Source organism: Lates calcarifer, linkage group LG15 (assembly GCF_001640805.2).
Source record: "Lates calcarifer isolate ASB-BC8 linkage group LG15, TLL_Latcal_v3, whole genome shotgun sequence".
Taxonomy (NCBI): domain Eukaryota; kingdom Metazoa; phylum Chordata; class Actinopteri; family Centropomidae; genus Lates; species Lates calcarifer.
This window is the reverse complement of record NC_066847.1, coordinates 5,551,474-5,564,439: the sequence shown is the minus strand read 5'-3', so window position 1 is coordinate 5,564,439 and position 12,966 is coordinate 5,551,474. Positions and strand designations below refer to the sequence as shown.

The 12,966-nt window shown below is 38.0% G+C and overlaps 1 protein-coding gene and 2 long non-coding RNA genes across 3 annotated transcripts; 1 reads left to right on the top strand and 2 right to left on the bottom strand.

Moving 5' to 3' along the window:
• Nucleotides 1-664: 664 nt before the first annotated feature.
• On the bottom strand, nt 665-4,536 carry LOC108899528 (uncharacterized). Its single transcript, XM_018700014.2, has 4 exons — nt 3,862-4,536; nt 2,928-3,227; nt 2,325-2,415; nt 665-1,691 (listed from the first exon to the last, which is right to left on the bottom strand). The coding sequence occupies exons 1-4, from the start codon at nt 4,247-4,249 to the stop codon at nt 1,271-1,273; spliced, it is 1,200 nt and encodes a 399-aa protein (XP_018555530.1). The 5' UTR covers nt 4,250-4,536; the 3' UTR covers nt 665-1,270.
• A 657-nt stretch (nt 4,537-5,193) lies between these two features.
• Nucleotides 5,194-8,474, top strand: LOC108899443 (uncharacterized). The gene is made up of 4 exons (XR_001963549.2): nt 5,194-5,435; nt 6,416-6,477; nt 7,143-7,209; nt 8,391-8,474. It is a non-coding gene; the product is annotated as an uncharacterized LOC108899443 (long non-coding RNA).
• LOC108899444 (uncharacterized) lies at nt 8,372-12,496 on the bottom strand. Its single transcript, XR_001963550.2, has 5 exons — nt 12,246-12,496; nt 10,479-10,551; nt 9,797-9,850; nt 9,405-9,438; nt 8,372-8,435 (listed from the first exon to the last, which is right to left on the bottom strand). It is a non-coding gene; the product is annotated as an uncharacterized LOC108899444 (long non-coding RNA).
• Between the last annotated feature and the right edge of the window lie 470 nt (nt 12,497-12,966).

Here is a 12,966-nt window from a genome sequence, read left to right as displayed (position 1 = left end):
CTGCGGTCAAAATGCGTAATATTAGGTAGGCTCCAGAGTGACAAACAGCCTCTGTTGCAAAACGTGCTTGTGTGTGTTATTTTCTAGCCGGGGGGCAGGAGGAGCGTGTGTTGGCGGTTTGATATCTGGAGGCAGTGACTATAAGCAGAAAGACAAGAAGCACAGACCTGTGCCCGTCAGCCCAAATATATCCATGACTCCTGGTTATTATTATTAATATTCCATATTTGTTATGTTGTCGTGGTTGGGATAACCTACTTCTCTCATTCAGCATATAGGCCTATTTATTTAGACAAAAACTACGGTTTATTGTCACTTGAATGCATATCGCCTTATGTATCACTAAACAATCCTTTGATACTGTGCGTCTGATTTCATCCAATGTATGAATGTTTTAAAATAAAAAAGAGAGAAAGAAATGGAAGTTACATTTATTATTTTATTGTGCATTATTTCCAGACAAAAATAGCACATTTTAGAACAAAGAAAGCTTTATTTTCTCATTTTGCTTCAAGTATGCATAAATTTCAAACACTACAATGCACTAAGATAAAATAATTGTTGGTTGAGCCACAGCTGAAATTACCTAAATGACAAAAAGAAACACATTGGTATGAACATGATTCTTTGATTGCAAAAAGGAAAAGACAATACCACAGCTGTATTTAAATTAAATAGTTTTTATTATTTAACATGTGCAAAAAAAGAACAAAACAAGTTTTTACCAGTAAAAAAATGTACTAATTCTTTACTTTTTTATTAACACAAAGATGTTGAGCTTATAATTTGACCATTATACTGTAGTTGCCTTGATTGTAGTTACAGATGTTGAACTCCAGGGGCGCTGTATTGATACAGTGGATGTTCACTTGAGTAATACTGTACAAAAGCTTTATATTGCCTCAGAATACATTTATGCAGTTAGCATTTTCAACAGGCATGCAGTGTGCCAAAGAAGACTGTCATGAAGAGAGAGAGGGAGTTAGTCAGTCAAAAATTAGAGCTTAAGTGATGTGAATGCAGTGTTGTTCTCAGGAATATTAGTTGCATAATTCAGCCATGAAGAAACACAAAAAACAGTTCAAAGATTTGAAGTTAAAACACCAGGTTCAAACTATCTTAAGACCTGAGACAAATCTCAACATTATCAGAACAAACCAACTGAAAAATATGGACCAAATACAAACATTCACATAGTCCAGTGTTGTCTAGGACATAACGAAATGACGTTTAAAATATGCAGAATCTCTAAAAGCGTCGTTACTGTCTATCAGCTGCACATTATTCCTTCACTGTTGCTGTGTGAACCTGCTCTGTTTGGTCCCTGTGTTTCTTCTGTCGGCTCTATGTTCTGAAGCAGGTGTCCATACTGTGTGGGGTCGGTTTGGTGGCGAGCCATTTTTCGGGCATAGTACCTCCTGGACGCGGCTCTCCACGCCTCCCTCTGCAGTGTCTGAGACTCTTCAGGTAACTCGGATATCAGCGTCCTCTTCCTCTTATCCACAAATGAGATGGGTTGTGAATACTGTGATGGTGAAATGTGGGGAAAGGGGGCAGAGCGTGACGGGTTTGCCTGTTGGCGGGCTATTTTTCGGGCATAATACCGCCTGGAGGCTGCTCTCCAGGCCGCCCTCTTCAGTCTCTGAGCCTCCTCCGGAAGCTCAGACATCGGCACGCTCTTCTTCTTGTTCCTGAGGAGGTCAAGAGGCAAGATAGGATCGCACATGAGTGAGTATGCAGTTCAACAAGCAGAGCTTTATTTTGATGAAAATATGTGTGGGTAAATACAATGCTGTTTTAAAAGTTTAGTAATTCTGCTGTTACATATTCTTTCCTGTCAGGATTTTGTCTGATGGTAATATTTATCAACTTTCTGAGTCTAGAAGGCACTAAAGGAAAACTCATATTAGTAGGAATGTCTTGACACCACCATTACAAATCTGATGCTCTTCAACGGCTACACTGTAAATAAAGAATTTGTGCAGCTGTAGTCTGCTTAATATAAGCATGCAACACTGAATGGCTACTGTTGTTATCAACTGACACATGCTGCTGCTTGTAAGTAAGGCTTGTCATTGGTGTAACTAAACAGTTTGGTTTTGTATAAAGGAAAACTCTGGTATCTTTGAAGATACTAACTTCAAACTTTCTGTATAATCACTCAAACAGTTGAACTGTATGTGCTTTTTACGAGAGCTGTTTAACTAATCTCCTCCTACCTTAGGTCACAAACTTATCAATCACCCATAAAAAGTGAACAACCCTAATGAGGTAAGTGTAGGCCAGTTATTTGGCTCAGTATCTGTATCCATGCAATAACCCACCTCAGGTGTTCTCCCTCTGTGATTTGGTGTCCGCCTGGATCAGCTTGAGGTTTCTCCCTGAACTTTTTTCTCTCTCTGCTCTCTTGTGTTTCTAAAGGGATCAGAAGGGATCAACAGTTTCTTAGTCATGCAATCCCACAAACTATACAAATACATTTTTACAGTGATGACACTGAGTCAAGGCTCCTCTTCTCCTAACACTGTTACACTGGGCTGGGCATTGTCTGGGAATGTTTACCACGGGTGCCAAAACCAACCGATTTTTGGTAACCAATTTTATTGAATATGAGTTTTCTGCTAAATAAAATACATCACTGATTTATTCTGACTCTACAAAGCAGCCATAAAAGAACATGTCATACATAAATTATAGTTTAGAATATCCAAAACTCAAATTAAATCAGGAAATAAATGATCAAAGAATAAGTAAATAAATCCAAGAATCTGACATCATATTTGGAAAAAACTGTTGATACAGTTAGAAATGATTTCAAGGTTTGATACCCAGCTCCAGTGTTACAGAACATGCCATCTGTTCAACAGAAGAACACACTGAAATACTGTTCACATTTATGTATTTAAATTAAAAATAAGATACATTACTTTTTCTACTGGGGCTCTCTCTGTCCTGACATGGACTCCCTGTGCTCTCCTGATGCTCCCCGAATCTCTCCTCACTCATTTCCCACTTGATTAGGACTGTGTCAACGTCACATGGCTCCTCTTTGACCACAAGGCTGCTGGGAGATGTAGGCAGATTTCTGGCTGCCTCTGATACACCTGAAGTCTCGGAGGAGTGGGAAGTGAAGGTCTGGTCCAGGCACATTCTGCTGGGGGATGATGGAAGGGCTGACTCGTGGCTTTGGGAGGAGACGTGTGAGGGGGGTCTTGCAAAAAGACCCACTACAGAGAGAGGAGACAAGAAACTGCATCTTAAGGTGTGGAAGGAACAAATCACAATTACTATTATGATTTATGATGATAACTATTATTATTGTTAATAAAGCTGTTTTTTGTCTACCTGAACACTTTGAGTACTATTTTGTGACAGCAAAATGACACAGGTTCAGCTCAGATGCCTTACTTTTATAGGTCCAAGATGCATAAAATAATACTTTAAGATATTTATGCAAAAACGTGGCTTTCCTGATCAGCATTTTAAAGCTAACGAAAGGGGAAGATTTGGTCATGTCTAGCCCATATAACAGATAAAACAATATTTCTGATTTCATGTAACAGAATTATTAAACAAATGCACAAGCCCAGTTAGTAACAATGTAAAGAGGCACCGGTTCTATACTTCTCTATATATTGGGTAAAAAAGACAAACGTGCATAAAAATATGTCAGTTGCAGATCGATTATGAATGTAAATGCCCATTATTTTTCTGGGCATATTTACCATGGGAGCCCAAATACTGAAGATGTAAACCCAGAGTTTACAAAAAAACGAGTAAATATGAGAAAATATATTAGTACCCTCTCCACCTTAGACATTCTTGTATTAATATATTAAAAGAGAATATGTGTTTACTTACATGAGATGCTCATTTCACACTCCTGCTGCCCTGCTGTCATCTCAGCATCCATGCAGCCTGGTTCAAACCCGCTCTGCTCTCCCTTCTGCCGGTCATCGGAGGCCTGTGACCCGGTGAGGCTGCGCTCGGTTCTGAACAACCCGCAGGTGCATCCCTGTCGGCGGAGCACCTGCAGTTCGTGCTCTATCTCCCTCAGCCTGCACTCCAGCCGCTGGATCTCTTTGTCCCTGTCCGCCACCATCCGCTGGTACTCGTGATTCCTGGCGCTGTTGACGCCGTACAGCACGTTTATTATCGAGTCTATCGCCAGTCGGATGGCGTTTTCCACCAACAGAGTTTCGTCGTCTCGCAGGTGTGAATGCAAAGTCCTGTTTTTGACCAAATTCATCTTTCAACTCGATCTGTTTTGATGTCAGCGAGCTAACAGGCTATCTACGGATGCTAGGCTATCGGACTCACGGTTCACTGAAGACACCAGCTCGCGCGCATACCCTCGTCAAAAACAGTCACATTTAACACACAAGTCCAACGCTTTTCCGTAAAATGAAACAACCCAAAACAAAACAGAGCAGGACTGAACACTGTGTATTCCTCTAGCGATGGACCAACTGCACCGCAGCTGCGGGGTTGCTTCCTGCGTCGTTCACTTCTTCTGTACAAGCGGCTGTCAATGGATGTTGGTTTGGCTGCCACAGCGCCATCTTGTGGCTCATACGACCGCTTACACTTTAGTTTTTCAAGGCCGTCTTAAAAACAACGCTGCCATACAAAGACACAAAACAGTAACTACAAAAAGCTGAAAAACAATAGAAAGGCTCACTGCGTAAACTGAATAGCTGATGCCTTAATTTTAAGTCTAGACTTATTGTTTTGCAACAACGTAAAAAAAATTAATAGAACAACTAAACTGCACTCTGCTTTTAGGAAATTTTCAGGGAATATGATGTGATTATTATATATAAATTATATAAAAACCACCATGGCTATATCAGATGCCTTTGGCTTGGATTTAACTCTTGTTTTGAATATCTATTATATTTATTGTATCTTGCTAGCTAGCGGGCCCAGGCACTCCTTGTAATGTCTGGCCACCGTTGTACTAGACTAGATGTCCACAGATCCGACATGGAAACAATCTTTCAATTTCATTAATGAAAAGGCCTAAAACATTAAATAAAACTCAATCTCAACAGAGAATCTGAACCCATGTCAACAATTTAGGAAAAAAATCGTAAAACACTTAAACACTTCTTCTTTGTGATTGGACAGAACCTGTACGTCAATGAACTGTGTGCGTCTGACGTCATCGAAATGCAACGTGTGGACAGGAAGTGAGTTGTCATTTTTAACCGCGTGGAAAACGCCGCCGGCGGCTCCCGAAATGTCTCTGGTTTGCGACGGCCACGGTGGCTTAAATCGGTTAAACCGAGAATCCACGGGGAGCTTTTAACAAGTTCTACAGAAAAGTTGTTGTTTATGAAGAGGAAAATGCAAGAAAGTGACTGAAAACGCCGTCAAAATGGTTTGCGGCTTTCACCTACGGTTGCGGAGAGCGGAGTCGGATAATGCTACAGGTAAGTTAACTTCTCTGTCTGTGTTTATGTCGCTTTTTCCTTGGAATATGTTGTAGTTAAAGATTTTTCTTTGCCGTATTGGCGTCTGTGCCCCTGTATTTGAACAAGAATATCTAGCAACGCTAACCAACCCTAGCTAACGCTGACTTGACTGCATTGGTTCAGAATCATTGGGTCACAAGACATGGAAGCTATTGAATAACATGCTATTGGACTACAACAGTGTTCAACTATAAATTGGATTAAATATCATGAAAGTCTGAACTTTTTAGATCTTGGGCTTAATTCAGTCAAAGGTACTGCAGAGTATGGCAGAGCTTTGAACTCTTATATTCTCCTGTTTGTCATGATTCGGAGTTGTGAGTGGCTAAATCATCTGTCCTTCATCCAATCTGACGAATTACAGCTAATTTGGGGTTTATTTCCACATGGGAAATGTCACATAAAATGTTAATAGCAGCTGATGATCCAGAGTTTAAAAAAATATTTAATAAAAATGGCAATTTATTTCCTTTTATATCATGAAATGACGTCCCAATCCGCCACGTTTTTAAACAGAAAAATTAAAATTAACTATGGCTGATGATAAGTTTTATTTCATAGCTTTTGGCAATAATTATTGTGTTAGTTTGCAGTACTTGGCCTTGTTACTTTAACCTTGAGTTGACAAATCAACCATGACCCATCTAAAGGCCATGTTCCTCTAGCTTTTGTAGTTTCTTACAACAGATTCTTCACTGTTTCCAACATTAAACCCACATTTTATGTTGATTACAAGTCCAACTTAACTCATGAACTAGTTCAGTCCTGATTAGTTCAGCACCAGTTAGTCCACACACTAGCTTCTCTGTGGATTCTGTCTTTTACTTTTCAATCCTTTGACAGTTTGAACTTCAATACCCAGAAACCCACTGTGCTCTTATTATTTGATGGTTTAAACAGTTGCAGCTTTATATTAATGTGTCTGATTTTCTCCACAGGACTCAAACTCCAACCAGTAAATCACAGACAGAAGAGCCAGACCTGAGGACATTTACAGAAGGTCAGTGTTAGTTTCTTTCTCTTCAGTCTGCCTCTGTCATTATCTCAGCTGCAGTTTGACAGTTTAAAACCCGTTGTGTGGAACAAACAGAGCTAATTGGAAACTGCTGCAACTTAAGCTGCTTAACTTAATCACTATGAATTAGTATTTTTCCACAATGTAGCTGCTTAAAACAGTATAAACTCTTTAAATATATGTATCAAATGATATGTTAGATGATTATATTGATAATCCTGTGTAGGGTTTTAATTTTTCTCATTTTGAAAATGCAAAATTCAGAAGTTGCTCAGATGCTTCCAGTAAGTCATGTAATACAGAAAAACAATAGTGCATATTTAATTTAGCAGCTGCATTTAGAGAATATTTAGCATTTTTGCCTTATATAGTTAATGTGAAAATTAAGAAACACAACTCAGTAGTTTGGTAAGAAACTTTGAATGATCTTTAACCCAGACAACATCAAACTAACACACACAAAGATAATGACAGATGTTTGACCATTAGGTGTTTTGTTTTATTCACTCATTTCTACAACAGTGCAATGTAGTTGTCCTCCTGTGCTCACAACTAGTTACGTTAACTTGATTTGTTAAAGTATTGTGACTCTCAATTATATTTTAACATGACTTGAACAGCTGCTCATGTTTGTTGATTTTTCATTACAGGACTCAAACTTCAACCAGGAAACACTACAGCTGATGAAGAAGAGACAGACAGGAGGATTTACAGGAGGTCAGTGTTAGTTTATTTCTTTTCAGTCTGCCTCTGTCATTGTCTCAGCTGCAGTTTGACAGTTTAAAACCTGTTGTCTGGAACAAGCATCACTAAGCTGAAGCTGCTCTGTCAGTTTTAATTACAATTTGTTAGTATTTTTATTTTTCCAAAATGTAGCTGTAAAAAATTAAACTCTTAAAATGTGTGTACCTGCTAAAAATAAGTATATTTGTGTAAATCTTTAAGTGTGTCTAGCTGCAGAAAGTAAGTAGGTTTAAAACCTTTAAATGCCTGTCTGTATCAAATTATGTTAGGTGATTATACTGATGGATTTTGTTCATCCAAAATTCTCAAAAGCATCCAGTAACAATCATGCAATATAGAAAAACAATTGGTCAATTTTCTCAATTATGCATATTTAATTTAGCAACTGCACTTAGAGAATATTTGGCATTTTTGTTTAATTGTTGATTTTATAAATTTAAATTGATGAGAAAGAAACTCAACTCAAAAGTTTAGAAAGAAAATTTTATTGACTTTTGTTCCAGACATCATCAAACAACACAGCAGAGATAATGACAGATGTTTGACCACTAGGCGGCGCTTTGTTTTATTCACTCATTTCTAATGCAGTGTAATTTAGCTGTCCTTGTATTCACAACTAGTAATGTTAGCTTAGCTTGTTTAGATATAAAGGACTGTAGCTCTCATTGGTGACTGCGACTCTTTAACATGTTCAAACACTCATGATTTTCCTCACAACGATGGAAGAGCAAATGCTCAAGAATTACATCTTGAGGTAAAATCTGTGCTCTTTTATCTTTATGAGGAAAATTATGACTGTTTGAACATGTTAAAGAGTCGCAGTCACCAATGAGCGCTACAGTCCTTTATATCTAAACAAGCTAAGCTAACATTACTAGTTGTGAATACAAGGACAGCTAAATTACACTGCATTAGAAATGAGTGAATAAAACAAGTGCCTTCTGGTGGTGGGGTGGGGTGGGGAGGGGAGGGGAGGGGTGGGGAGGGGTGGGGTGGGGAGGGGAGGGGAGGGGTGGGGAGGGGTGGGGAGGGGAGGGGTGGGGAGGGAGGGAGAGGGAGGAGAGGGAGGAGTGGGCGGGTGGATGGAAGGGGAGGGAGACAGTGTCCCCCTTAATTAACTTCATCACTCTGTTGTTTTCTTTCCTCCATTTCAGGTCCAGAATTTCACCTGCTGCTCTCACCGCCGCCGCCTCCTCCTCCTGCAGAGACAGAACACATGTTAATCACTGAACCTGATCAATAAATCTACTGCTCCAGTTCTAAACTGTTCTTATTTCCTTTTAGAATAAATTTGAGTCACTGTAATCTGTAATGTTTTAGTAGGAGTGCTGCTGCTACTATGTTCTATATTCAGCAAAACTTTTTAATTAACAACTTTTCTAAACTATTTACATGTCTACAAGTTATCACAGTAGAGAGCATGATTGTGTAACTGTCTTAAGTTGAAAAACAGATCAGGGAACAAAATAGTCCTGAAACTTTGTATAAACAAACTATTTATTGTAATGTGAATAGAATTAGAAAATTATCTTAAATTTTACAGAGAAAAAAAAACATGACAGAAGTAATAATTACAGTAAAACAAGACAGAAAAGTAGTGCTGCAATAATGTAAGTTAAAATCCAATCATTATTAAATTAACACATTATTTTCTACTATAATCACATAATGAGAAAAACTTATTCTTAAAACATAAAGTACAAATTATAAAGAAATGAAAATTGTTAGACTAGTAGGATATAATTAGCATTAATAAAAGTTAACAGTAATAGTTGGATTTTAACTTCAATTGCCACAGCACTGCTTTTGTTTTACTGTAATTATTACTTCTATCATAATGATTTTTTTTTCTCTGTAAAATTTAAGATAATTTTCTAATTCTATTCACATTACAATAAATAGTTTGTTTATACAAAGTTTCAGGACTATTTTGTTCCCTGATCTGTTTTTCAACTTAAGACAGTTACACAATCATGCTCTCTACTGTGATAACTTGTAGACATGTAAATAGTTTAGAAAAGTTGTTAATTAAAAAGTTTTGCTGAATTTAGAACGTAGTAGTGGTAGCACTCCTACTAAAACATCACTGATCACAATAATTCAAATTTGTTCTAAAAAGGAATAAGGACAGTCTAGAAGTGGAAGAATAAATAAAAATATTTTCCTACCTTCGCCTGGGTCCAGTGGTTTCTGTGAATTCACCTGAAAGGAAAAAAAAACAACACATTTATTTAAAATCCAGAACACGTGAAATTAACTAAAATGACTACTAACAATGCTTAACTGGTCATTATCTTTCCAATACTTTACAGAAATGGTAATTTTAATCCTTAGATTTTGGAGAAATAATATTTAAGAGAAGGAAGAATTAAAACATTGATGTTTTAATTCTGTTCTTTGAACTGTTCAAATGTGAGCCATACAAAATAACCTTAATTAATGATTCAATTGTTTAAAAACACAATATATGATCAATTACTGAACATGTCCAATTTAATGTCTATGTGCTAATGTCAGTGCTCTCTGGCAGACAGTTGATGTAATGCTGTTTATGAATTACCTGGAGGCCTCTCTGGTTTGGTCTGCTCTGGTCTCATGGACAAAGTGATGACACCTGGAGGAAATAAAAGAGAAACATACAGAGGAAAATTATCAACACTATTACCTAATCCTCATCAACAACTGTACCCAAAACAAAAATATTCTACATTATAGCTGAACCAAAACATTTTCAAAGATTAGAAATCACTCATGATCATGTATATCACCGGTTATATTACTATTGATTGATTTGTCAAAACTTTGTCTTAAATTTCTGATAATGTGCAATCAAACTGAAGTTAAGATATTTTACTACTCTGACTGATAACTGACAACACCTTAATTTAGCATTTGTTGATTTTAATGTGAGGAGATGAATAGAGCTACAATGATTAGTAAACATGCTGAAAATGCTGAGAATTTAGTAGTTTTGTTTGTCATATAATACATTAAAAACATGGGTTTTGGACTGTTGATTAGATAAAGGAAAATATCTGAAGATGTCACCTTGAGCTCTAGGGAGATCTAACATAACTCTTTTCTCACATTTTACAGACTTGTTTGTTGTTAAATATGATACAAAATTAATTAAATACCAAGATTTGCTTAAAATGTAACAATCAAAAGACTGGAAGCATTGCTTACATTAATAGTTAATCAACACATTATTTTCAGACTGGGGAAATCTTTCAGACACATACCTCTTTGGTCTGTAGAGAGAAAGCTGGTATTTCCATCCAGGCTTCATCATTAAAAGTAGACCCAGGTAAAGACCTGGAAAAGTACAACATTTGAGACATTAATAAGCTTAAATAAGCTTAAACTGTGTACATTAGCACACACTTTTTACTAAAACATTGATAGAAAACACTTTGAGGTGATGGACATCTCCTGAAGTACATTTGATCAAGTTCTAGACTTAAGCACTATTCTGAGGTACTTTTACAAAAAAAAAATCATTCACTTTTCAATTTCATACACTGTGATCTAATTTTGAGGCTCAAACTTGTGGAGGGGCAGGGAGTTAAAATTAGGGCTGCACAATATATCGGAAATTTTTCGTTATCGCTATATCAACGTGCGCGATATGCTTATCTCAAAGACTGCTTGAACTGCCATTTAAATGGTATATTTCCATGTGCTCTGCATTCATACTCTACTTGTCAATATGTTTGGCCAATCAGATGGAGCCGTTCTGCCCTAGACTCCCGGCCCCTGTGTAGATGCTATAAACTGAGGTACAAGCGTACGGAGAATTAGGTAGTGAGCAGAGATCACACGTTCATATTCAGGAATTCCAGCCATATGGAACAACTACCGGACATAATATGTGTTAAACAGCCATATAACAGCCTACATTAAACAACAATAAAGCACAAACGTTATGATCCAAAAAATGTAGTTTATTTAAAATAGTCCGCACGAGTGAACTCCCACAGGGATGTCTGCTTAGACACGTCGGAGTAGTGCTAAATGTTAATATGCAAGTCGAGCCGAGTCACATGATCAAACACCGAGTGAAACAGGAGGTAAAACCAAACTTTGGCATGATATATTATGTGTAAAAAGCTTTAACTTGGTTAATGTTTGAGTGCAAATAACTGATAGAGACAAATGTCTTTGGAATCGGTGGAGTATTGCTCAACAGTGAACCCGGACACAGTCAATAGCTGCCGCAACGAATACAAACAGTGCACTTGTCCACATCAAAGTAAGTCCAACATAAGTTATCCTTTCAGTTGTCAACATATTTTATACATCACAGAACAGACTATTAATTTGGCATTATTTCCACCAGGCATTGGGGCCAATGATGTTTTCACCTGCCGGTCAAAAACGCATGATACTGGCCAAAAGCAGGCATATGTCGGCTAACGTTTTGTTTTGCTGGCGAGGTGTCACAGCAAAATGCTCACACAGTACAGCTAGCATGGCTATAGACTCTTACTCGTTTGGCACTGAATTGTGTCCACTGAATACTGAAAACTGAAAGCAGACATCACAGTGTAGGAATGACATGCCAACTTTTCTTATGCTGGCGCCAAATCAAGTATCAAGTCACCACAAACAAATAACTAATCATTAACATACACAACAGGAGCTCTATAATCAGGAAACTATGCCAGGAACAGACACAAAGAGACAGAACGATCACAACGAGATTACACGAAGACACTCAATGTAACCGCAAAGAGACACAAGGAGGACACAAACGTTGTTGTTCCAGTTCTAAACAAACATCATCATTGCAAACTGACTACCATTACGTTAGCAATTGTCCACGTTAGCGGCTTACATAGCATATGAGGGTGGGGAATTCAGTAAGGAAACAGTTGCTTTAGTCACAGAAACACAAACAGTCTTACACACGCAATAAAAACGAACGAAAGTGGAAATAAGACTTAAAAAGACAGCATTAAAAGACAGGGCTAATGCTCACTGCTAACGCTACTGCCCGGTTAGCTTACCTTTGCGCCGCACGTGTGCTCAGCGTCCAGCCTCATTGTTCAACGACAGCAAATCAAAGTCTGGTTTAGTGTCCAGACTTATTCAGTAATTACGTTTTTCACAGTGTTGACAAAACGATACGACAAAACGGCGACTCAAAACTGGCTTTCTCTCGCTCTTCCACCTGCTTCTCCGCTAATCCGTTGTCGTCGCCATAGTTCAAATTCAATGACGACATACGTTATGGCCAATGGCAACGCGCGCCAGCCAACGTCGGTAGACAAAACGTTGATTGGCTGGGTGATTCTGCCCCGCCTAGCAACCGCTGCTGGGTGCAAAGAGTTTCGGTAGCAATATGCCTTCCCACTGCCATAAAGTCAGCACTGTGGCCGGAGAAGTGGGTTCAAATCCTGCCCGTTGCTGGTCCCAGGAGCAACCATAATAAGGAGTGTGAGGGTGGGGGCTAACATGCAGTAAAATTCATTTACATAAATGTTTGGTAAAGGTCTTGCAGACTGTTATGTTAGGCTTTAAGAATGCTAGTTGTTAAATGTATACCAATTATTAAATAATTGACTCAGGTTTTGTCCAGTTACAACCGTGATCTGATCCGTAATCTGAAATTTGTTTTGTCAAATTTTCAGGGCCACCTTAGTTATAAGCCATTTCACAGAGAAAGGTTAACAGTAATGTACAGTATTTAAAGATAACAGGATTATACTGTTGATATTTATGTAAATT